The 26,755-nt window shown below is 43.7% G+C and overlaps 1 protein-coding gene across 5 annotated transcripts in view; it reads left to right on the top strand.

The window, feature by feature from the left end:
* PIK3CA (phosphatidylinositol-4,5-bisphosphate 3-kinase catalytic subunit alpha) overlaps nt 1-26,755 on the top strand; it is a 112,049-nt gene that overhangs the window by 41,017 nt on the left and 44,277 nt on the right. For all 5 annotated transcript variants that reach the window (XM_073578804.1, XM_073578803.1, XM_073578802.1 and 2 more), the window contains 8 exons: nt 9,492-9,597; nt 10,294-10,446; nt 16,363-16,497; nt 16,846-16,970; nt 18,610-18,691; nt 20,858-21,022; nt 22,600-22,703; nt 24,417-24,588. In XM_073578804.1, coding sequence (XP_073434905.1) covers nt 9,492-9,597; nt 10,294-10,446; nt 16,363-16,497; nt 16,846-16,970; nt 18,610-18,691; nt 20,858-21,022; nt 22,600-22,703; nt 24,417-24,588 — 1,042 coding nt within the window. The remainder of the gene's footprint in view (nt 1-9,491; nt 9,598-10,293; nt 10,447-16,362; nt 16,498-16,845; nt 16,971-18,609; nt 18,692-20,857; nt 21,023-22,599; nt 22,704-24,416; nt 24,589-26,755) is intronic.

The following is a 26,755-nucleotide window of genomic DNA, read 5'->3' as shown; positions in this document are numbered from 1 at the left end:
ATAGCGTAACACATATTGCATTATGCTATAACATTAACGCAGCCCGTTAACGCTATGTGAACCTGGCCTAATTGGACAGCATCTCCTACCATGGACCCGCCAGTGTCCAGACTGTCGACCAGCACGGTGCTCCCGATTGCTAATGGAGCATCCCTCAAGGACTCCAATGATAGGATCATATAATCCTTTGCAAAATCAGCTTTTGAAGCGGCCGCTTCCATATTATGCCCGGCTTTTGCTTCCACCATAGTCTCAATGGCCTTTGCCAAATGGGCCAAACAACTCCGTCAGGGCATTCGTGCTGAAGCTCGTCCGGATGACTTGGCGGATCTCGCCGACCAGATTTCGCATGCAAGAAACTACCTGGTCTCTGCCTCCCTGGATGCAGCTTTTTGCGCAGCTCAAGCGTCTAGCAATAGTCCGGCGAATAGCCACAATGTCTGGCTTAAAAGGAAGGTGCCATCCAAAAAAAAACAATTTTCAGCAATTGAAAAAATGTAAAGAATTAATGTCTGTATTTTCTTAAAATAATTGTTTATAATTTAGTAAAATATGAAAAATAATTTTAAGTTTGGGATTTCCACTTGTTAACACTAGGGGGAGCAGCTACTGAAATTTGACACAAAAACCTAGTGTACAACTAGCTACATCACTGCCCTGCAGTAAATATGGGCTGAGTCTGCTGACATGGGTGTGATGTCACTCCTCTCCTCCCCTTCTGGGTGTTTAGTAAGGGATAAGAGAGGATGACATATAGGAACACCGTGAGCAGCCATTTTGATGAGGCCCGCAAAGTTACTGAGAAGTAGACGGTCTCCGAGGATGGCAGGCAGCAAGGATTCTGGGAGATATATGATGGAGGGAGCAGGGTGACAGCAGCACAGAGTATTTCAGGAGAGCAGTGTGCTGGTCTATGGGGGGGCACAGAGGGAGATATATGGTGGAGGAGCAGGGTGACAGCAGCACAGAGTATTTCAGGAGAGCAGTGTGCTGGTCTATGGGGGGGCACAGAGGGAGATATATGGTGGAGGAGCAGGGTGACAGCAGCACAGAGTATTTCAGGAGAGCAGTATGCTGGTCTATGGGGGGTCACAGAGGGAGATATGTGGTGGAGGGAATAGGGTGGCAGCAGCACAGAGTATTTCAGGCGAGCAGTGTGCTGGTCTATGGGGGGGGTCACAGAGGGAAATATATGGTGGAGGGAATAGGGTGGCAGCAGCACAGAGTATTTCAGGCGAGCAGTGTGCTGGTCTATGGGGGGCACCCTGTTCAGTGCGCGGAGCAGGCAGGGATTGTACATAGAGCGCCGTCTTTTATACACTACTCCACAGAAATCTAGGAAACGTTTCTGCTGATTGATGGCCTGTTCTGATCCAGACTTTGCACACAAAGACCCCATTCCCCTCCTCAGATCTTGTCTTCTCCATCCTGTCCTGGCGATTGTGTGAAAGCGAGGCGACAGGCGCAGTGCGGGATGACGCTGGGAAGCAGGCTGGGGGGAAATGTAGCCGTATAGTAACAATAAAAATGAGACCCCTCTCTTCAGCTGCCTCACCAGCCCTGATTCCCATATCTGATCTCAGAAGGAAAAGAAAACCCTCATAAGGATATGTGATATAAGTATAGAGAGAGTATAGAGTATACACGGCTCAGCAGGCAGTATCACGCAGGAGAGGATTAGATACACGGCTCAGCAGTCAGTATCACACAGGATAGGATTAGATACACGGCTCAGCAGACAGTATCACACAGGATAGGATTAGATACACGGCTCCGCAGACAGTAAAACACGGGATAGGATTAAATTCTTTGGAATAAATTTCTTGGACTTTAAGTGCGCTGCCAGACAAATTTCATATCCAAATCAGGTTGATGAATTAACCCTTTATTCCCAACGCGTTTCGAAGTTCATAATACTTCTTCCTCAGGGGATGACATATGTCCAAGAAAGTCCAAGAAATTTATTCCAAAGAATTTGTGGCGGTCACTGTATTGTGGACCGTTGGATGTGCAGCAGGCTGACATATTGATTCTACGTGCTTGACTCTCTCCTGGGATGGGTGAGTATAAACTCTAATAATCCTTATAAGATTACCCGGATAAGACCCTATTGCGCTCTTATTTTACCTATAGTGTGAACAAGTTTGGGATAGGATTAGATACACAGCTCAGCACACAGTATCATACAGCATAGGATTAGATACACAGCTCAGCAGTCAGTATCACACGGGATAGGATTAGATACACGGCTCAGCAGACAGTATCACACGGGATAGGATTAGATAAATGAATCAGCAGACTGTATCACACAGGAGAGGATCACAGATATGCCCACACTGGTAAAACTGCCCCCCCAAGTCACCAGCACTCACCACTTTCCATCCTCCGAAAGCGCTTCTCTCCTCTGCTGTCCACCACCTCCATATCTACAGCCTGTCCTCACAACACAAGACCTCGTATGCCAGACGTGAACAGATAGCTTCTGGCATAACAGATCCTGTGGATAGAGGGAAAGTGTAGCTCAGCAGATAGCACTGGGCTACAGTAAAATGGCTCCCAGCCACACCTACAGCAGTGAATTGTGCAGCCCACAGGGGCGTGCCCAGTTCACTGCTAATGAGGCTGCAATGTTACAGATAGTCGGGAACCGACTACAGTCTCCTATGTACAGGGACGGCCATATTCCTCCACAGATCTGCAAATCAAGATGGCAGCACCCAGTGGCTACATTAAAACATTATTACAAACAAACTATAAATCCTAGTTAGTACAACATTTGCTGAAACTACAATGTTTTGTTACTTACTCTTTTTTTGCAAATTTATATAAAATTGTGGCACCTTCCCTTTAAGGCCTGGCAGGCGGACTTATCTTCAAAGAAATCACTTACCAGTTTGCCTTTTCAGGAATCTCTTCTATTCGGTTCCCTACTGGACCAGATTATTAAGGATGCCACTGGGGGCACGAGTTCTCTTCTTCCCAAGTCCAAACCCAGTCGCCACCTCCGAAGCGGCAGTTTCGGTCCTTTCGTTGTTTCACGGCGACAGAGGTTTTTTCCCACCAGCAGAGGCCGCAGGCTCGCCAGGATAGGAAGGTTTTCTTTATAGCCACCCCTTCCTGGCGTTCCTGTGACGCCCAAGGTACAGTAGATCCACCAGGCCTAGACCTTGCAGATCTTCCTCGACATGACTTGTGTCAAGATCCCAGCGTATCTCCCAAGCTGGGCGGTCGTCTTCTCTTTTTCAGGGACGTTTGGCTAGCTTCAGTGGAGGACGCATGGGTCAGGGAGATCGTATCCTTGGAATACAAAATAGATTTCGCTGCGCCTCCCTGAGATCATTCTTCGTATCCCGTCCCCCAAGGGATCCTTCCCTGGTCTCGGGTTTCTTTTCAGCCATCGCCTCCCTTCTCAGTTTAAGGGTAATTGTTCCCGTCCCGAAGCGAGAACGCTTCACAGGTTTCTATTCAAACCTGCTTGTGGTGCCGAAGAAACACGGCAAGGTGCGGCCCATCCTGGATCTCAAGTTGCTAAACAGGAAAGTCTGTCTCAGACATTTCAGGATGGAGTCCCTTCGTTCAGTAATTGCTTCCATGGAGGCGCAGGAATTCCTGTGCTCCATAGACATTTAGGATGGCTATCTTCATGTCCCTATTTTTCCAGGACATCAGTGGTTCCTTCGTTTTGCGCTACATCAGCATCATTTCCAGTTTGTCGCCCTGCCGTTCGGTCTTCGCAACCGCCCCAAAGGTTTTTCACCAAAATCATGGCAGAATTGATGGCTATTTTGAGGATCAGAGGTCTTGTCCTCATCCCATACCTCGACAACATCCTTATCAAGGTTCCATCCTTTTCTCAGGCCCAAGACAGCCTCGCCATTGTTCTCGACACCCTGTCCCGTTTCGAGTGGCTTGTCAACAGAAAAAAAAGTCCTGCCTTGTTCTGACTCAGCACCTCGTTTTTGTAGGCATGCTATTCAACACTCGTCAGGCAAGGGTTTTTCTCCCCGAAGAGAAGAGAGCGACCCTCCAACAAGGGAGTTCGCTCTCTACAAAGCGCTCTGCTTCCTTCCTTCCTCTCAGCCATGAGGGTTCTAGGGAGGATGGTGGCAGTGTCGGAAGCGACCCTTTTGCTCAATTCCATTCAAGACCTCGTCAGCAGGCCATCCTTTCACAGTGGAACAAGTCTGTTCTCTCCCTGGATGGTCCATTTCGGCTCTCTTACCAAGTCAAAAAAAGATCTCTCAAATGGTGGCTGGAATCCTCTCTCATCTTCCAGGGCAGGTCCTTCCTTCCTTCCCGTCCACTGGCAGGTGGTGACGACGGATGCCAGCCTTCTCGGCTGGGGAGCAGTATTTTGTCATCTGACTGTGCAAGGACGTTGGTCTGTGAGGGAATCCACTCTGCCGATCAACATCCTAGAGCAGAGAGCTATTCTTCTGTCCTTCTTCCACTGGGAAACTCTTCTCAGGGGCCTGCAAATCTGAGTTCAGACGGACAATGCCACAGCGGTGGCAAATGTCAATCACCAGGGAGGGACCCAGAGTTCCTCGGCAATGGCCGAGGTAGCCAAGATTCTTCCCTAGGCAAAGTCGACAGTACTGGCGATATCTGCAGTTCATATTCCCGGCGTGGACAACTGGGCTGCTTATTTTCTCAGTCGCGAGGGTCTCACGGCAGGAGAATGGTCTCTGCATCAGGAGATCTTCCATCAGATCTGCATTCAATGGGGGACTCCAGATGTGGATTTCATGGCGTCCTGACTGAACAGGAAGGTCCCACGGGTCGTCTCCAGGTCCGGCGACCCACTCGCGGTGGGCGCTGATGCTCTGGCCATTCCCTAGTTCCAGTTTGCGCTCCCCTATCTGTTTAATCCCCTCCCCCTTCTTCCCAGGCTGTTGAAGGAAGATCAAGGTGGTGGGGGTGGCGGTCATTCTCATCGCACTGGATTGGCCAAGAAGGTCTTGCTTTGAGGACATCGTCAATCTTCTCGCGGACGCCCCCTGGAGGCTCCTAGACCGACCTGATCTTCTGTCCCAAGGTCCGATCTGCCATCAGAATTCTCGGCCGCTCAGTTTAACGTCGTGGCTGTTGAAACCGCGGTGCTAAGAGCGTCCGGTGTTTCAGATCGGATGATTCTCACTATGATGCAGTCTAGGAAGCCGTCCTCTTCCAGGGTCTATTATTGAACCTGGGAAGCCTATTTCAGCTGGTGTGAGTCTAAACGCATTCCGCTTATGTCCTTTTCTCTTCCTTATGTTTTGGCGTTTCTCCAAGCGGGATTGTACTCTGGTCTGGCCCCCTAAGTTCCTTAAAGGGTCAGGTGTCAGCACTTTCCATACTTTTCTAGAAGAATCTATCCTCCTGTTCTCAGGTCAGAACTTTTCTTCAGGGGTTTGCATATGCGGCTCCCCCGTACAGGACACTGGTGGACCCCTGGGACCTTAATTTAGTACTGGAGGCTCTGAGGAGTCCTCCCTTTGAACCGCTTTGCGAGGTTTCCCTGTCCTTTCTGTCTTGGAAGGTGGCGTTTCTGGTGGCCATCACCTCCATTAGGTGTGTTTTTGGAGTTGGCGGCCCTTTTCTGGTGCCCTCCTGGTTCTGCACTAGGATAAGGTGGTTTTGCGGCTTCTTCCTTCCTTCCTTCCCAAGGTGGTGTCTGCAGGGCTGTGGAGTCGGTAAGCCACAGTTGCGACTCCGACTCCTGGATTTTATCAGGCTCCGACTCCTTCATAAATGGCCAATTCATAACAACAAATTTACTGTTGTAAAATATTAAACATCGTGCTTATTCAGTTTCTCACCACTTAGAGCAAAAACTACATTTATTAGAATACAATTAGAATATAGCAAATAACTTTTATAAACTTTTCTAAACTGTAAGTAAATATGCAATAAACACTTTTATGCAGTTAATAAGAAGAAATCTATAAATTTGTCCTCAGAAAAAGTATTGCCTGTGTCAGATCCTCCTTCATGGATGCCCTCAAATCTGATCTAATTATTTTGTGAGCAGAGAACAACCTCTCTACACTAACTTGTGTTGGTGGCAAAGCGGTAACCACTCGGGCAACATCTCTGACAATGTCAGGATACAGAGGAATCGCTTGTTGCACTGTTATTTTTGATGAACGGTCAAATTTCTCAATTTCTTTTAGTGCACATGAAAAATTCTGCTGAAATGTACTGGCTGTGTTCCTTGATGGGGATGACTCTTCTATGCGGGAACGCTTTGCACGGTCCTTGTGATCCAAATATTTTTCGAAATTAAATTCTTCATCAGTTGATGATGAGGGTGAAGATGTGGCAGGACGACCAAATTCTTCTTGTTCCTCCTGACTGTTCTGCAACCCTTTCATCCTTACTGCTATTTCAAACAGAGCTTCTTTTCCTTTACTTAGCTGTTGATCATCTAGAAGAATCCGATGCATTGGGTCTACATAAACAGCTGCCAAAAGAATGTTATTTTGTAATAGTAGCTCCTCTCTCCGTTTCATTGATGTAGCAATGCCACTTGCAATTAACCCTCCTCTTTGGGACAGGCGAAACATCAGGTTCTTCCACTCCTTTAAGAAAATACCTGGAGTTAAGTCCTCTGCTTGTAATTTTTTAGTCACTGTAAATGGGTGCTCTAGCAATTTTTCCAGCTCAGTCACCTGATTCCACTGACTTTCATTTAGCGTCAGTTGAGGGTTAGCCATGTCTACAAGAAAGGTTTTCAGTTCAACCAAGCGCTGAATCATTAAGTAAGTACTGCCCCATCGTGTGGCTTGATCAATAATTGCCCCTTTTCCAGCAGGTCTCTTCAAAATTGAGTCAACTTTAGGGGTTCTGGCAACAGTAGCCAATTTTCTCAAATTGCCAATCAGTGCAGCGGCATGTCCTTCTTGCAGACTGTCTCTTATAGCCAGCTGTAGCATATGCACAACACAGCGCATGTGATGAGTGAAAGAACATTGACACAGTTTCAACAAGATCATCTAAACTATCATGTTGCTGTTCATCTGAAGCAACTTCAGTTTGCTCCTCAGTTACAATACTGTGTTCCTCTATTTCAAACATTTCTGTGTCTGTGGACCCAGAATGTTCTTCTAGCTGCTGGTCACCATCATTACTCTCATTCATTAGCTTAATAGTACTTATCATATTTGAAGCATTGTCAGTTACGACAGAAAAAACTTGCTCTTTTTTAAATTCATAGTCTTGCAGAACCTTTTCCACCAAGACCTGGAGAAACTCACTGGTGTGATGAGCTTTGGTGTCTTTTACTGCCAATGTCTTGGTAACTATTTCATTTTTGTCACAAACAAATCGGACATTGATGGCAAAATAGTTCACTCTGTGACGTGTGCAGGCATCCATTTTAAGAAACAGAAAGCGTCCCTTGAGAGTTTTTTTTAAGTTCTTCCTTTTGTTTAAAAGCTTCTTCGATTACTAATTTTCTAATACTCTCTCTCTCCAGAGAAACACCAAGCTTGCGGGCCATTTCCCCATTCAGACACACAAAAGCTGGTCGTGAAAATAATGAAATAGGCACACTATCCTTTACAACAAGCTCTATGATCTGTTTTTAAATGTATCTACTGTCATTGTCACAGTAACTTTGTCACTGACAAAATATCTTGCAACTGATGGCTGCAAAGTTCTCTGCTCCTTTGTTTGGCTGGAAGAGCTGGGCACTGGTTCATTGGTTTGGATGCAGTCTTTCTCATCCACTGCTTTCAGTACTTCTGGATGAAAGCGCTGTAAATGTCTCTTTAGATTAGAAGCTCTGGTAGGAGCATTTTTATCTTTGCCTGAATATGCACTCATCTTGGCTTCACAGCATTTGTTTTCGTCTGGATCATTTGTCATACACTGACAGACATAATGTTTTCTATCTTGAGTGATGGTGAAATGTTTAAATACAGCTGATTTAATGTGATGCTTCTTTGACATTCTCAGGTTTTTAATTCTGCATTCACAATCCAAATGACAATTGTTTTTCCTAAAAACAATTGTACAAAATTATTGCCAGGTCGTACAACTGATATAGTGGTCAGTAATACTGTTATTATTCCTCATGTACTCACAGTTAACTGATGCAAAGTTTGTTGAAAGGATAATACTTCTTACAGTCTTCCTCTTCTGAGTAGCAGGCAGCTGTGAGATGCTTGGAGACGCACACCTAGTATGATCTAGTCTAGAGGAGGAGCTTTACTACTAAGAATTTGCAACACATTTTCACTTTCAGTTTCATACATTGTAAGTAGGGGGGTTGGGGCAACATGAGGTTAACCAAGTATAAGATTAGATAAGGGCAGTGGAGAACAGTGACACACACGAAGTAAGAAATGTCTCTATCTCCAGCAGAACTGCTTATCACTGTTGTTCATAGTTTGATAGAACATATATATTTGAGTAACATTTATAAAATTCATATGAAAGTTCAATTATGAAATATTAATACATTTTTTTTAAAGCTGGAGTCGGTACATTTCTACCGACTCCGACTCCAACCAAAACTAACTCCGACTCCACGACTCCGACTCCACAGCCCTGTGTCTGCCTTCCACTAAAATGAGGATATCATCCTCCCTTCCTTTTGTCCTGTTCTGGCTCATCCTCTGGAGCGTTCGTTGAACAAGCTAGACCTGGTGAGGGCGGTGAGGGTCTATTTGGCCTGGAACGCCCCGTTTAGATAGATGGACTCTATTTTTGTCATTCCTGATGGTGCTTGAAGAGGTCTTCCGGCCTCTAAGGCTACAATTGCTCGCTGGATCAGAACGGCGATTTTTGGAGGCTTACCGGGTCAAGAACAGAGTGCCTTCCCCTGGGATCAGGGCTCACTATTCCCAGGCAGTGGGCGCCTCCTGGGCGGTGCACCATAGGGCTTCCATCCTACAGCTTTGCAAAGCGGCAACTTGGTCTTCAAAACACACGTTCGCCAAATTTTAGAAGGTCCATACCTATGCTTCTGCGGACGCCAGCCTAGGCAGAAGGATCTTGCAGGCGGCAGTGGTGAGTTCTCGGACCTAAATGAAGCTTCAGCTATTCCCTCCTCAGGGACTGCTTTGGAATATCCCATGGTTCCTGTGTCCCCCAATGAAACGATAGAGAAAACAGGATTTTTGGTTGCTTACCGTAAAATCTGTTTCTCGGAGCCTTCATTGGGGGACACTGCACCCTCCCATATTTAACAACTCTTGTTCGTTCTTCTCTGTTCTATTGTTCCGGTTGAGTTGTCTGTTTGTTCTTTTTATCTTGTTTCTCCTACTGCTTTCTCACTGACGGAGTAGCCTAGGGCCAGTCGGTGGGGTGTACGCTGCTGAGGAGGAGCTAACTTTTTTTGTGCAAAGTGTCAGCCTCCTAGTGGCACCAGCATACACCCAGGGTTCCTGTGTCCCCCAATGAAGGCTCCGAGAAACAGATTTTATGGTAAGCAACCAAAAATCCTGTTTTTTCTTTTCATTTTTATTTGCTTCAAATTAAAAAAAATTGTCATCTTTTTCCAGGTGGAATGAATGGCTTTTGTATGATATGTTCATCCCTGATTTACCCAGGGCAGCTCGCCTTTGTCTTTCCATCTGTTCAGTAAAAGGCAGAAAAGGAGCTAAAGAAGTAAGTGTTGTAGGATTTTTAGCCTTTTTGATCCATGTATTTTAGCTGTGGTTGTAATTTAGAGTTATATTTGCTTACATGTGGACCTTTGCTGCTCAACATACGGTATGTCACTCATTTACAGATGCAGAGCTGTGGATGTCTGGCTTCAGCCTTTCTCCCGATCACTATCTTTCTAAACATTTATAGGATTTGCTTGTACAATATTGTTTACATAAATCTGCAAGAGTCCCTCATCTAGTTGTGGGTAAAAGGCTTGTCTGATGAGAACATATATCGGCTGTCTACGGGAAAGGTGATAAATGTGTGATGGCTTGGAGAATGGTATTCCCAAAGCCCTTATGTCCTGTGTTCGGTGTCTGTGAGAGCAGTGGTTGCACATGCTCATTATGACTCTATTCACATAGGACACTTGAGAGTCTCAGCAGCCTTGCCCCCAAAAATCATTCATTTATCACTTGAGCATCATTTCTATGGATAGGTGAGAAATTATGTATAAGGAATGACACCTGTAAGTCCTGTGTGGCAGTAAATTTGTGATCCTGTGCTTCATGTAACCTGGAATCCTGTAGTTCCCAAGCCTCTTTCCCTGACCTCAGTCAGGTGTTTGCCACAAATAGACCAAGAAGTAGGCAATCCTTACACGTATGGATGAGACCCTTGCCATTCTAATGCTTATGTTTCATCCTAACACAGGAACACTGCCCGTTGGCATGGGGCAATATAAACTTGTTTGATTACACAGATACATTAGTCTCTGGGAAAATGGCATTGAACTTGTGGCCTGTACCTCATGGATTAGAAGACTTGCTCAATCCAATCGGAGTCACAGGGTCCAATCCAAACAAGGTACTATGATCTTTATCCATCTTTAGTCAGTGGAATGCTATGTCTGTGTTTCACGTTGCGTGTTATTTTCTAAAAATGTTTCATAGACAGATATCCATTTTATGAGATTTATAAGATGTGCTGCGTCCTGCTAGTGCATTTGTCATTTGACAAGGTTTTGGTGAGGCTATTTTTCATGTGTTTTTTGAGCTTTTCTATGTTAGCTATTTCTAAGATGTGGACCAAAACTCCAGAAAAGGGAAAAAAAAAAATCCACTCAAAATCAGTATTTACACAACAGGATGCCTAAAATCGGGCAGCAACAAGTACATAGACTCAAAGCCTTACATAGCTGGATCTCATGGGGCAAGTAATTGTGTGGAAAGCCATCTGTAAGTCAGAAGGGTTATGCTTGTAAATAGGGTTAATTTAGATTCATGTATTCGTAGTGTAGACCAGTGTTTCCAAACCGTCCTAGGACAACTATCCTCTAGTCCAAAGTAATTTAACCAATTACAAACAAACCTACAGTCCTTCATAATCTTATTGACTACCTACCACCGGTGTCGGGCTGCTTTTTCTATTTATTTAGAGTGGGCAGCCCCAGACTGTTGATTTTTATAAACACTTCCTAATGTCCCCCAAAAGGGTCTGACTTTTCCCAGAACTTCATGGTTGTGGGATACAGGCATACAGAGCAAGATCCTACAAACCTCTTCACTCCCTCTCGCAGTGAAAGCGTAAGAACTCTCTCTTTGCACCTACTGAGCTCTGCCTAATCTTTTACATTTACTGGCAGTTACCAAATAACTGCTCTAGGAATATTACTGCTTAATAAACAAGGCAGCAGCTTTTTACAGACAACGAGATCTCGCAGTTTCATTGTGAGAAGGACCTCAGAGGATTTTAGGCTCCTGCTCTGCATTCCGAGATCCCACAATCTGGATGTTAAAGGGAATCTGTCACCCCTTTTTTCGAATGAGCTGCCGGCACCGCCATCAGGGGCTTACCTACAGCATTCTGTAATGCTGTAGATAAGCCCCCAATGTAACCTCAAAGATAAGAAAAATGAGTTAGATTATACTCACCGGGGGAGGGGTCCAGTCTTGGTCCGATGGGGGTCCGGTCTGATGGGTCCGGCGCCTCCCATCTTCTAACGGTGACGTCCTCTTCTTTCCTTCCTCTCGTGGCTCCGGCGCAGGTGCACTGCTCTGCCCTGTTGAGGGCAGAGCAGAATACTGCAGTGCGCAGGCTCCAGATCTCTCCCGGTGCCTACGCACTGCAGGACTCTGCTCTGCCCTTAACAGGGCAGAGCAGTGCGCCTGCGCAAGAGCCACGACAGGAAGGAAAGAAGAGGACGTCACCGTTAGAAGATGGGAGGCGCCGGACCCATCAGACCGGACCGGACGCCGGAGTGAGTATAATCTAACTCTTTCTTCCTTATCTTTCAGGTTACATCGGGGGCTTATCTACAGCATTACAGAATGCTGTAGATAAGCCCCTGATGGCGGTGCCGGCAGCTCATATTCGAAAAAAAGGGTGGTAAGATTCCCTTTAAGACCTGTTATTGGTTAGAAAATTGGGATTTTTTGGTTTCACTATGGAATGTTCTGTGCACTTTTGTAAGTAACTTCTGTTTAAAAAAAAAAAAAAATCACGAGGCTGGGACTGTACATTCTTTTATCAAAGAACCAGCGATCTCCAGAGTCTTTTGTTTTTGTTTTTTCTTATCCATTAGCTATTAGTAATGCATGTTCAGTGGGTCCATTTAACTACTTACAGGTCACTATCTTCTGCTGCTTCTCTGGTCCTTTTTCATCTTGTGATTGCAGCACTTTCTTGCTGGCTCACACAGCCGACTGTTAAGGTACTGTCACACTTAGCGATGCACCAGCGATCCCGACAACGATATGGATCGCTGGTCCATCGCTAAGTGGTCGCTAGTGAGCTGCCACACAGGCAGATCTTACCAACGACATAGCAGCGGTCGGGGGTCGCTACTTACCTGTCAGACGAGGTGATCCTGACGTCCTCCCGCCCGCGTCCACGCGTTGCTCGTCGGCGCCACAGGAAGCCCAGCAGGAAGCTGACGACGAAAAACGGTCCAGGACGTTCTCGCGCGATCAGCAATAATCAGCAGGGGAGCCAGTCGGACGTAAGTATCACACATAGCTATATCGCTGCTGCGTCACAAAACCAGTGACCTTACAGCGATATTGCTAGCGATATTGCTTAGTGTGACGGGGCCTTTACTTCATTTGTTAATGTAAGTCTCAAAGCCTTGTTGCGAGTGACATAGACTTAAGGCCCTTTTACATTTAGTGATGCACCAGCGATCCCGACCACGATACGACCCGGTCAGGATCGCTGGTGCATCGCTAAATGATCGCTAGTGAGCTGCCAAACAGGCAGATCTCACAGCGATGCAGCAGCGATACAGCGGACGATACTTACCTTTCAGACACGGCGATCCTGACGTCCTCCCGCCCGCCTCCACATGTCGCTCGTCGGTGCCACAGGAAGCACCCGACGAGAAATGGAGCCGGCCGATCTCGCGCGATCAGCGACAGACAGTGGGGGAGCCGGTTGGAGGCAAGTATCACACATAGCGATATCGCTAGCAATATCGCTATAACGTCACAAAATCGGTGACGTTCTAGCCATATTGCTAGCAATATCGCTATGTGTAAAACCCCCTTTACACTGAGGGTTGTTTCCAGTCCACACAGAATTGCTGTGTGAGTTGGCTGGTTACATTTGTCACAAGATGCTGCTAAGTATTTCAATGCATATACACTGTGTACAGAATTATTAGGCAAATGAGTATTTTGATCACATCATCCTTTTTATACATGTTGTCCTACTGCAAGCTGTATAGGCTTGAAAGCCAACTGCCAATTATGTAAATCAGATGATTTGCATCTCTGTAATGAGGAGGGGTGTGGTCTAATGACATCAACACCCTATATAAGGTGTGCTTAATTATTAGGCAACTTCCTTTCCTTTGGCAAAATGGGTCAGAAGAAAGATTTGACGGACTCTGAAAAGTCAAAAATTGTGAGATGTCTTGCAGAGGGATGCAGCAGTCTTGAAATTGCCAAACTTTTGAAGCATAATCACCGAACAATCAAGCAGTTCATGGCAAATAGCCAAAAGGGTCGCAAGAAGCGTTTTGATAAAAAATGGCGCATAATAACTGCCCATGAATTGAGGAAAATCAAGCGTCAAGATGCCATTTGCCATCAGTTTTGCCATTTTTCAGAGCTGCAATGCTACTGGAGTATCAAAAAGCACAAGGTGTGCCATACTCGGGCACATGGCCAAGCTAAGGAAGGCTGAAAAATGACCACCTTTGAACAAGAAACATAAGATAAAACATCAAGACTGGGCCAAGAAATATCTTAAGACTGATTTCTCTAAGGTTTTATGGACTGATGAAATGAGAGTGACTCTTGATGGGCCAGATGGATGGATCAGTAAAGGGCAGAGAGCTCCACTTGGACTCAGACTCCAGCAACGTGGAGGTGAGGTACTGGTATGGACTGGTATCATCAAAGATGAACTTGTGGGACCTTTTCGGGTTGAGGATGGAGTGAAGCTCAACTCCCAGGCCTACTGCCAGCTTCTTCTGGAAGACACCTTCTTCAAGCAGTGGTACAGGAAGAAGTCGGTATCTTTCAAGAAAAACATGATTTTCATGCAGGACAATGCTCCATCACAAGCATCCAAATACTCCACAGCGTGGCTGGCCAGTAAAGGTCTAAAAGAAGAAAAAATAATGACATGGCCCCCTTGTTCACCTGATCTGAACCCCATAGAGAACCTGTGGTCCCGCATAAAATGTGAGATCTACATGGAGTGAAAACATTACACCTCTCCGAACAGTGTCTGGGAGGCTGTGGTGGCTGCGGCATGCAATATTGATCGTAAACAGATCAAGCAACTGACAGAATCTATGGATGGAAGGCTTTTGAGTGTCATCGTAAAGAAAGGTGGCTATATTGGTCACTGATTTTTTTGTTTTTGAATGTCAGAAATGTTTATTTCTAAATTTTGTGTTATATTGGTTTACCTGGCGAAAATAAACAAGTGAGATGGGTATATATTTGGTTTTTATTAAGTTGCCTAATAAATCTGCACAGTAATAGTTACCTGAAAAAACAGATATCCTCCTAAGATGGCCAAATCTTAAAAAAAAAAAAAAAAAAAAAAAAAAAAAAAAAAAAAAAACACTCCAACTTCCAAAAATATTAAGCTTTGATATTTGAGTCTTTTGGGTTGATTGGGAACATAGTTGTTGTTCAATAATAAAAAAAAATCCTCTCAAGTACAACTTGTCTAATAATTCTGCACGCAGTGTACTGCACATACAATACTGGTAGCTAACAGATGGGAAATAAAACAAAAGGAACACTTTAATAAAAATGGCACTGCCACATTGGTGTTGGGTGCTTTTTTAAAGGGGATCTTTCACTACCTTAGAAATGTCATGACGTAAAAGGAGACCAAATAATAAAACATTTCTCAAATACATGATTAAGGAAAGTATATTCCTTTCTATTACTGGAAGTTATTGCCCTGCTCCTTTTAAAGACAAGGAGACTGGAGTCAGCAGATGTTGGTCTCTCTACTGATTCACTTTTTTGACAGATGTGTGAGACTTCCTGCATTTGAATTTGGAGATACCATTGGGTGTGTGGAGTAAATATATGGAGATAGTTAAACTACTCGATGCTGAATATAGTGATATCGTAGCTTTGAAGGTGTTACATACATGTGACTGTAGTCATCGATTGTGATAAAATGTCAGTCCTGTAAAGGGGGTGGACAGCCTCTGTAAGAATCGGTAAGAAAAATGTTGACTTTTCTGCTCCAGTGCTCCTTCACAAATCTGTGTTCACTTGGCTGCAGTGATGACGTGCCTATCTGTACATGTAACCATTGCAGCCAATCACTGGCCTTGGCAGTCTTGTGACACACACCACAGAGGCCAGTGGTTATGTTTGTAGATGTTATGCCATGGCACATCAACTTCACCCTATGCAGGTGCCCTCTCCACCCACCCCACCAGACTAACAACACTTGGAAAAGGTTAAATTTACATAAGTACGGACGATCGGTGCATCATGGCATCTTTATACCTGCTTGTTTTCCCTCTATCTCCGCACTTCTCTGTCTCTGTGAAACCAGACCTGTCAATCAAAGATGGGTGGGGAGTGGAGATAGAGGGGGAAAACAAACAGGTTGGAAGGTATATATAAATCACAAAACTCAAGATAAAAAGCGGATGGCACCGCTGTTACTGTGTGACTTCAAATGATGTGCGGCATACAGAAGCCCAGCAGCTGGGAATCTCGGGTGCCAGACCTGGAAACAGTCAATCCTGGGAATCCATGCAAAGAGAAAAGGTCGCACTCATCGAGATGAAAGTTTCAATGATTTATTGACATATCATAAACATGTCAAGTCGGGGGAGTGACATAAGTAGTGCAAGAAAGGCTGACAATGGCCGTTTCGCTCTGCTCGAGCAGCGCGAAACAGCCATTGTCAGCCTTTCTTGCACTCCTTATGTCACTCCCCCGACTTGACATGTTTATGATATGTCAATAAATCAGTGAAACTTTCATCTCGATGAGTGCGACCTTTTCTCTTTGCATGGATTCCCAGGTATATATAAATGTTTACCTGCTCCAAGGGTGCACCAAGCGCCTGCACTTGATTTGAGCAGTTTTCCCTCCCTGTGGTTCCTCCATCTGAACATACCACTGGTGTAGATTGTGCCTTATGAGTACATATTTCTACATGTCCTGTTTGCTTTACAGATTTGATGGGTGAGATCCACTTTGTAAATTCAGCAACTCTTGTATAGTCCATGCCGACATTGTTTTCTTGGTTGACCATTTATTCAGGTTCTTCTGTTGTTGCACTGTTTTTCAGGAAACTCCCTGCCTAGAGCTTGAATTTGACTGTTTCAGTAGCCCAGTCAAGTTCCCAGATATGACGGCAATAGAAGATCATGCAAATAAGATTTTGGAGCGAGAGATGGGCTACAATTACAGCCATTCCGGACTGGTAAATAATGTCAATACTATGTTTCATCTATAGGAGATGTGATATTGTAGTCTATGATATAAAATACAAATGTAACAGTCTGTATTAGATTTTCTTCTCTTGCCACTTCATTGCTCTGACAGTGCTATTTCTGTTATCCAAAATGTCCAGAATGCTTATTGTTTCCTTTATTTTCTCTGTTTATTACAGTCGTTGTGTATGTAACGCTCCATGTATAGGAGCTGCCTTGGTGTTCACACCATGCACAGACCTTTTTAGTTCACTGTGTATTGAAAACTGGATAAAACGCTGGTGGAGAGGATGAAAGCATCAGTAATATTTATGTATTATGGTAATGTTCTTTTTCAGACTAGTAGAATAGCCAGAGACAATGAAGTCAGAGAAAGTGATAAAGAGCAGCTCAAAGCCATTTCTACTCGGGACCCTCTCTCTGAAATCACTGAACAAGAAAAAGAATTCCTTTGGAGCCACAGGTCTTTAATACTTTTGTGTTAAATGGGTTTGCCTAGAATTGTAGATGTGTAACGACTTTCTTACAAAGATTAAATTCTAAACGACACACATTTAAGGAAGAGAAATTGTATGCGTGTGAACACCATGTCTGTTTTAACATGCAGTAGAAATTATATCCATTGTATATAAAAAGGTCTTTCATAAGAGAAATGCACATTAACCCTTTTACTGTCAAGGATGTATGTAATGTATGATGACTTTAAACACGACTAGAACATAAGAACTAGAGCAAAGTTCTTACTATCATGATAAAACCCAGAATTCTGGCGCAATGTTTGGGGTGCAGCACTTGTGTAGTCAAGAAGCCAAATGAAATAATTACTTGTTCTGTGTAAGAAGAGAGGCCAAACAAGTTTTTCAGTTCATACCCCAGTACAGCCAGCCAGCAACTTTTCTTCATGTGATCCCCTCTTACTAATGAGAGCGGATGTGTGATTGCAGATATTTTTTTGGTCTGTTTGGTGTTGATATTGTACAAATGTGTGTATGTAGATAGAGGCTTAAGTGGCATGTATGGACTCTGCAAATGTTGAACTTTTTTTTAAAATTATTTAGTTGTCTTTTTTTTAAGGCTCCAATTGGGATTACAGTTTGGTCAAAATATGCATAATTGTGCAGTGCTGCATACTTTAGACTTTGTTAATCTGGGGTAGAGGTACAGATTGCTGTCCTAGCCCTTGTATATAATTATATTGCTTGTTCTCTACCTATTATTTCACCACCACGGGGCCCACTCCCCTGTCTCCGCCACCCCCAACTATGTAATCGATTTTTTTATTTATTTATTTTGTTATATATAAAATTGCATGAAGATGCCCAAGTGCGTAGTGTGTGGAGTGTGCATTTGTATATATGTATGGCTATTAGATATTTTTGTTTTCTGAGTAACGTTTTAGTCTGATCCTAAATTAGCCACAAGACCAAAGATCTCTGTGTGCCGCTGCTACATCGCAGCCTAATTCAAGTCAACAGGTCTCCTTGCAAACTATACATGGTTGTGGGTTTTTTCAGTGTTCTTGTCTTCATACCCTGCTGGTTAAGATATGACCCAATTCACCTGCAGCACGCTGCGTTACAGCAGAGGTATAGACAGAGCTTTAGCCACGCGACCTGTGACATTTCCAGCAGCCTTTTAACTGCAGCCTTAATTATAAAAATGTGTAATGTGTAAAAGTGTCCTAACATTTAAAGGCCTAATGTGCCATATGTGATCAAAACTAAAGTCATGCAAAACTACAATATCAAAGGTTTTATACGTGGCTATGATTGCAGGGTCCTTCATTGAAATACCTGGCCCAGCAGCAGCGCAGTTTTGAGAGGCTGACAAATCATTTTTAGTCCTGATTTTTCTTAAATATAAAATGTAAAAAGTGACTTGGTGACACGATCCTGACGGCTTGTTGCATTACCCAAAGGGATATTTAGAATAAAGAGAGAACCCTAACCTAGCAAAAAAAAAAAAAAGGCTTGGAGGTAACAAACAAGTACAAATTTCAAGAATACAGGATGTTACTTGTGCTCAATACAAAGCCAGCGTTAGTGAAAGGTGGAGCTTTTCTTATATTCATTCTCAATGATTTCCATTCTATGTTTCTACAGGCTTTATTGCCGAAATACTCCAGAAATCCTTCCAAAGCTGCTCTTGGCTGTGAAATGGAATTGCAGAGATGATGTTGCACAGGTAAAATGCACCTCATATTGAATTGTCACAGATCTCTGTGCATTTCCTATAGGGCTATTTAAGTCTGCGTGCTATCTCTGAAATGTGCATGTGTGGATATGTCTGTATAGATGTGATAGCAATTTACATGGTGCATATAATGAGCACAGAGTGGTCAGTGTTGCATGAGGCTACAAGCTTCAACTCTGTAATTTCAAGCACTACCATGAAGGAAGCCATGAATTACTATGTTTTAGTGAAAAGGCCCTTTGTTTTTATGTCTGATAAGTTCTTGTGTTGTCTTTCTCAGGCTGCCTGAAAGTTGCTTAAATAGTGACATTCTGCTCAAAGATTCCCTTTATGTGCAGATGAAGCTCTTTCAGAGACTAGTCCAGCATGGTAAGTCCATCCTCCATTACTGAGAAATCATCATTTGAATTGAGATGTAAATGAGGCTGAAGATCTCAAGCCTTTTGTCACTCCAGCTCTATGCACAGTGCCAGCCCCTCTTGCCAGACAGTCTCTATCCTGTGTGATTTCAGGCAAAGGAGCCCCTATGTTAGGCAGGAGGAGGCAGAACTGGAGTGGCAGAGGCTTCAGATCTTCCCTAACACTTCCGCCTCATTTGTATACCAATTTAAGCACTGATTTTTCAATAACCGGAACGGAGTGGCCATATAAAGGTATTGCTGGACTTTTTTTAATAGAGGAACTTGCACATATATAAATAGTTTGGGGGTGAAATCCTGCAGACATTCTTTTTAAAGATATGCATATAAACAAAGTAATATACTGCCAATAACTCATTTTCAGATCACTGTCAGTGTCTGTGATGGTTCTCAGGGCAAAAATAAAAAGATTACTTTGGTAAAATTAAGATTCCTCGGATCAAAAATCTACCGGGATCTAGAATTTTTAAATATATTTCAATGCATTAAAACCATTCACGAGTTAACAATTAAATGGTAGATAATGTGTTTTCTGTCCTGAACGATGATCTTTATCCAGTAGACAGTGATCCACGGTGGCTCAGTGGTTCGAATCCCACCAAGGACAACATCTGCAAGGAGTTTGTATGTTCTCCCTGTGTTTGCGTGGGTTTCCTCCGGGTACTCCGGTTTCCTCCCACATTCTAAAGACATACTGATAGGGAATTTAGATTGTGAGCCCCATCGGGGACAGTGATGGTAATGTGTGCAAACTGTAAAGCGCTGCGGAATATGTTAGCGCTATATAGAAATAAAGATTATTATTATCCTACTTCAGAATCAAAAACGCATTTATTAGACGTTTTAAATCTTCCTTTTCTTTATTATTATTTATGTATAGTTTTAATTTAATTACCTATTTTCAATATATGATCTCTGTAGAGTTTTGATCCAAGAAATCTTGTTTTTACCCAAGACTGCTCCAGATGATTTTCATTTCCTTTCAAAGTTCTGTATTTTATGTATTCAGGATATTGTTATTGATCCAAGCATGCATACAAACCTCGATGAGTTGGTTTCATATCTATCAGATTACGGTACTATTATTTTGGATGCATGTGTCCTTTATTGTGAGAAGTCTTTGTGTATTGGTCTTACTGTGTGGACGTCTGAATGTCTGTGTAAATCTTGTATTTTTTGGAAGTTAAGGTACTGTCACACTTAGCGATGTACCAGCGATCCCGACCAGCGATATGACGCGGTCAGGATCGCTGGTACATCGCTAAGTGGTCGCTAGTGAGCTGCCACACAGGCAGATCTCACTAGCGACATCGCTGGGGACGGGGATCGCTACTTACCTGTCACACCAGGTGATCCTGCGTCCTCCCGCCCGGCTCCACACGTCGCTCGTCGTCACAGCAGGAAGCGCCACAGGAAGCTGACGACGAGAAACAGTCCTGAACGTTCTCGCGCGATCAGCGATAAGCAGCGGGGGAGCCGGTCGGAGGTAAGTATCAGACATAGCGATATCGCTAGCAATATCGCTATAACGTCACTAGTTATAGCGATATTGCTAGCGATATCTCTTAGTGTGACATGCCCTTAAGTATCACACACAGTGTTGTTTGTACAGCACCTGTGTGGCAAACCCCATAATCTGTGTACTATTAATCTGCTCTGCAGCATTGTCATACTCTTATACACCTTGTACTCATTACATCACTTTATAACTCATAACATTCCTGTTAACCATATACAGATGTACTGTCTACTAAAAGACTGGCCACCAATCCGACCCGAGCAAGCAATGGAACTGCTGGATTTTAATTACTCAGACAGGATGGTACGCTCGTTTGCAGTTACTTGCCTTGAGAAGTATTTGACCGATGACAAGCTGTCACAGTATCTTATCCAGCTAGTACAGGTAATTTTCTTTTGAATTACGCTATTTATTTAAAAAAAAAAATAAAAATCTGTGGGGGAAAAGGGATGGATGATTTTTTGTTTGTTTTATTTATAATTTTACTTTGAAACTGCAATCATCTCATCGCTTGTTTTATATACTGCAGTACAACTCTTTTGCAACTTATTGACAGAATTCACCTATGAACAGGTTGGGCTTCACAGAAGGATCCCTCACACTTTGGGGGGACCATGGGAGCTTGTACACTGGGGATCCCTATAAATGGCTTTGTTAGTGATTTGACAGCCGGATGTATGTGGTTTAACAGCAACAATCATAACTAGCTCTGGTTGTTGTTTTTACAGCAAACTGCTGGCTGTGTATTACAGCTGGCATATCTTGTATGGTGTGAACTCGGGTACTGTACATATCCAGTACGTGATATGTTGGGGAGCTGTTAAGGGCTTATTATTTCTCTTTGTTTTGAACTAATAAAGTATTATCACATGACTGTGTATTCTATGTCACTGTATCAGGCCTAGTGAGCATACCGGTCCTTCCTAAGTCTTCAAGGCTGACGGCGCACTGGTTTCTCAGCCCCACAAGTGTCTGGAAGCATTATGACCCATTTAAGGGGTTTGCCCACTTTAATCATGTCACAGTCACTTTAGTCCTTGGCAATGAACCCAGAACAGAGGAACCTGTCACTTAAATGCTGAGCCCCAGCTCTGGGTGACGCGAGACACCCATGCTGAGCCACCTTACCAATCACCTAAAATAGTGTATTGATATTCAATGTCGATAAGGGATTAAAGACTAAATTCCCCTTAAAAAAATCTTTCCAATACAAATGTGTTGGTTTCATCTTTAGTTTCCCACTCTGCATACCATTCTCTGGGTCAAGCTAATGTCCTCCCAATTTAGCCCAAGACTGAGAGTCATCTTCTATAACTTCTTCTAGCTTAATTTGTTAAGCCGGTTACCCTTTTCTCTCACAAGATCATAAATGTATTACTGTCTGTGACCATGACATTCCGGAGAGAGGTCACTAGGACAGGAAGCGATGTGACCAGTGCAGACCGGGCTTGTAGTTTCTAATATTGGCCACATCTAGTTTTGAGATTAAAATAGAAACCTAATCTCAGTGACAGACTAAGTGTACCGTTACACATAGCGATGCTCCAGCGATCCCGACAACGATATGACCTGGTAAGAATTGCTGGTACGTCGCTAGTAAGCTGTCTTACAGGCCGATCTACTCAACGAGGCAGCAACGATCCGGCGGTCGTTGGGACCTTGTCACACAGCAGCTTTTTTGACGACTCACGCCTGCATCCCTGAGTTCTGAGTCGCCAACGAGGTGTCTCGTCTGTGTCAAACACAAAAATGCATGCTGGCCAGCGGGACACCAGCAATCAAAAAATGGCCCAGGACATTCGAGCACGATCAGCGAGATCGCAGCGGGGGGCTCGCTATGTGTCACACGTATGATTATGAATGATTGTCTATTTCAATGTTTGTATGTTATCTAGTTAAATACATCAGAACATAACAATCACCATTGCTTCACAACTGTATTATATTCTTCTTTTCTGCAGGTTCTGAAGTATGAACAGTACCTGGACAACTTACTAGTTAGATTTCTGCTGAAGAAGGCCCTGACCAATCAGAGAATTGGACACTTCTTTTTTTGGCATTTGAAGTAGGTTTGCAAATATACCCGGGGTATCATACTCCTATTAACGTGTGCAGTGTTTGTGGCAGGGCTGTGGAGTCTGAGTCTGTATAAAATGGACCGACTCTTAAAATATATAATAATTTGGGTTCAGTGCAGGATGTGATGGAAATGTTTTCATAAGAATTTGGGAAAGTTATGAAATGTCCTATAAATGTCTGTTCTATTCCTGATGTAAGGATCTGGGCTTTTGTGTTGCACTTTCTGTACATGCTCCGTAGTGAGGCAGCGCTGTGGAGTTGGTGTTGTGGAGTCTGAGACGGGGAAATTGAGGAGTCTGTGGTTTGCCTTACTGACTCCATGGCCCTGATTTGTAGGTTTATGGAAGGAGTGATACTGTCATTCACAACAATTTCCGAGTCACAGCAAGTATGATTTAAAAACATTTATATCTTCTCATTACTATGAGATACCAACAAGCTATCATTGAGGTGTTCAACTTTAGTCATGTTGCTATAGAAGCTTTGCATGCTCATGAGGCACCAGTAGTCATGGTTCGCTGCGATCCACTGTCCGGAAGATCCAGCCAAATGGAGTCTGTCACCTGCAAAGTGCAGTTAAAACTAATCAGATAGTCATATGGATTTTAGCCACTGATAAAATCATACCCATAGCCTAGTTTCCTCAGAAAATTAACTTTTATTATGCAAATGAGGGTAGTCGAGAGACTCTGTGATGTGTCCGGGCTCTGTGCCCCGTTCTGCCTCCCTCTCATGTGTTGGTTTACAGTACTCGGAGCAAGTGCTCCTTGAATTAAAAACTGTGTGTGGGCAGGCTGAGACAGCACAGTCTGGGTGCCCACAATCCTTCCATGACTCCTCTTTACAGTGATCCACGTAGGTGTATCAAGTGAGCAGCCACTGCAGCTATGAAAGGTGGATCGGAGCACAACCACTTGGCACATGCACCAGCTCCTTTAGTGTCGGTGTCTGCACTCACAGCTGAATTTTTAGTAAAGGCAGCTCTGGCTCCAGGCAGTGCAATAAATCAACATGAATGGAGGGGGCAGAAGACTGAACGCTAAGGGTGGATCAATGTCCATATCTGAGAAAACTAGACTGCATGAATGTTTTGGAGATTTTAGGGACTAAATTCCCTACCTGAGTATTTGATCAGTTTAAATGTTGGGGAATATAAGGGGTGATATACTCCTTTTTGGGCTTTTCTGGTAAAGTGCACCTGTGATGCATCAGTCTAAGATAACATTTGCATGCATAACTATCTCTAAATGTAAAGGTACTGTCACACTTAGCGATGCACCAGCGATCCCGACCAGCGATATGACGCGGTCAGGATCGCTGGTGCATCGCTAAGTGGTCGCTAGTGAGCTGCCACACAGGCAGATCTCACCAGCGACATAGCTGGGGACGGGGGTCGCTACTTACCTGTCACACTGGGCTATCCTGACGTCCTCCCGCCCGGCTCCACGCTCGTCTCTCCACAGGAAGCGCCGCAGGAAGCTGACGACGAGAAACAGTCCTGGACGTTCTCGCGCGATCAGCGATAACCAGCGGGGGAGCGGGTCGGAGGTAAGTATCAGACACAGCGATGTCGCTAGCAATATCGCTATAACGTCACAAGTTATAGCGATATTGCTAGCGATATCACTTAGTGTGACCGTACCTTAAGGCCACTAGTCTTCCTGTTATCTACCAATGATTCCTATTAAACTCTTGTTAGGTCAGAAATGCACAACAAGACAGTCAGTCAGAGGTTTGGACTGCTGCTGGAATCCTACTGCAGAGCCTGTGGCATGTACCTCAAGCATTTAAGTCGACAGGTGGAGGCGATGGAGAAGCTCATTAACCTCACTGACATCTTGAAGCAGGAGAAGAAGGATGAGCCTCACAAAGTAAGGGCCTACCTCGTAGTGTTTTTCTGGAAATTATTACATTTCCACTTAAAGATGTATTCTAGAAAGAAAGCTCTGCTTTTGGATGATTGATCGTTGCTTGTACAAAAAATTTAAATACTGTACCTTTTTTTTAAGCTGATAATTGATTGGAAAATTGTTGAGAAGGCCATATCTGACCACACACATTTCCTGTAGGTTTTCTTACTAAGTATACAGTTGTGGCCAAAAGTATTGACACCCCTGCAATTCTGTCAGATAATACTCAGTTTCTTCCTGAAAATGATTGCAAACACAAATTCTTTGGTATTATTATCTTCATTTAATGTCTTACATGAAAAAACACAAAAAAAATTGTCCTAAAGCCAAATTGGATATAATTCTACACCAAACATAAAAAAGAGGGTGGACAAAAGTATTGGCACTGTTTGAAAAATCATGTGATGCTTCTCTAATTTGTGTAATTAACAGCACCTGTAACTTACCTGTGGCACCTAACAGGTGTTGGCAATAACTAAATCACACTTGCAGCCAGTTGACATGGATTAAAGTTGACTCAACCTCTGTCCTGTGTCCTTGTGTGTACCACATTGAGCATGGAGAAAAGAAAGAAGACCAAAGAACTGTCTGAGGACTTGAGAAACCAAATTGTGAGGAAGCATGAGCAATCTCAAGGCTACAAGTCCATCTCCAAAGACCTGAATGTTCCTGTCTACCGTGCGCAGTGTCATCAAGAAGTTTAAAGCCCATGGCACTGTGACTAACCTCCCTAGATGTGGACGGAAAAGAAAAATTGACAAGAGATTTCAACGCAAGATTGTGCGGATGTTGGATAAAGAACCTCGACTAACATCCAAACAAGTTCAAGCTGCCCTGCAGTCCGAGGGTACAACAGTGTCAACCCGTACTATCCGTCGGCGTCTGAATGATAAGGGACTGTATGGTAGGAGACCCAGGAAGACCCCACTTCTTACCCCGAGACATAAAAAAGCCAGGCTGGAGTTTGCCAAAACTTACCTGAAAAAGCCTAAAACGTTTTGGAAGAATGTTCTCTAGTCAGATGAGACAAAAGTAGAGCTTTTTGGGCAAAGGCATCAACATAGTTTACAGGAGAAAAAAAAGAGGCATTCAAAGAAAAGAACACGGTCCCTACAGTCCAACATGGCGGAGGTTCCCTGATGTTTTGGGGTTTCTTTGCTGCCTCTGGCACTGGACTGCTTGACTGTGTGCATGGCATTATGAAGTCTGAAGACTACCAACAAATTTTGCAGCATAATGTAGGGCCCAGTGTGAGAAAGCTGGGTCTCCCTCAGATGTCATGGGTCTTCCAGCAGGACAATGACCCAAAACACACTTCAAAAAGCGCTAGGAAATGGTTTGAGAGAAAGCACTGGAGACTTCTAAGGTGGCCAGCAATGAGTCCAGACCTGAATCCCATAGAACACCTGTGGAGAGATCTAAAAATGGCAGTTTGGAGAAGGCACCCTTCAAATATCAGGGACCTGGAGCAGTTTGCCAAAGAAGAATGGTCTAAAATTCCAGCAGAGCATTGTAAGAAACTCATTGATGGTTACCGGAAGCGGTTGGTCGCAGTTATTTTGGCTAAAGGTTATGCAACAAAGTATTAGGCTGAGGGTGCCAACACTTTTGTCTGGTCCATTTTTGGTTTTGTGTGAAATGATCAATGTTTTGCTTTTTGCTTCATTCTCTTTTGTGTTTTTTCATTTAAGACAAATTAAATGAAGATGATACCAAAGAATTTTGTGTTTGCAATCATTTTCAGGAAGAAACTGAGTATTATCTGACAGAATTGCAGGGGTGTCAATACTTTTGGCCACAACTGTATGTAACAATAAACTGCAAGAAAGGTAAAAATGCCTGACACACCATCGATCCTGAAAACTAAGATTCTAAGTATTGTGAATAGAGTGATGGTGCACATGTGCAACCACTTTCCCATTTAATGATACGGGACTTACATGATGGCTTTCTCCACCAGTCCCTTAAAAGTAAAAGGAGCGGTGGTCGCACATGTGCACTACAGCCCCATTCAAAACGGAAACTTGGGACTCCTTTGTCCTCAGGAGCAGTTGGGGGTCCCTGCAGATACACAACCCCCAATTTTGCTTTGGCATATGTATTTAATGCTGAAACTCCTTTATAGGGA

Source organism: Dendrobates tinctorius, unplaced genomic scaffold (genome assembly GCF_039654945.1).
Source record: "Dendrobates tinctorius isolate UK_male_01 unplaced genomic scaffold, ASM3965494v1 ptg000060l, whole genome shotgun sequence".
Taxonomy (NCBI): domain Eukaryota; kingdom Metazoa; phylum Chordata; class Amphibia; order Anura; family Dendrobatidae; genus Dendrobates; species Dendrobates tinctorius.
This window is presented reverse-complemented; position numbering and strand designations above follow the sequence as displayed.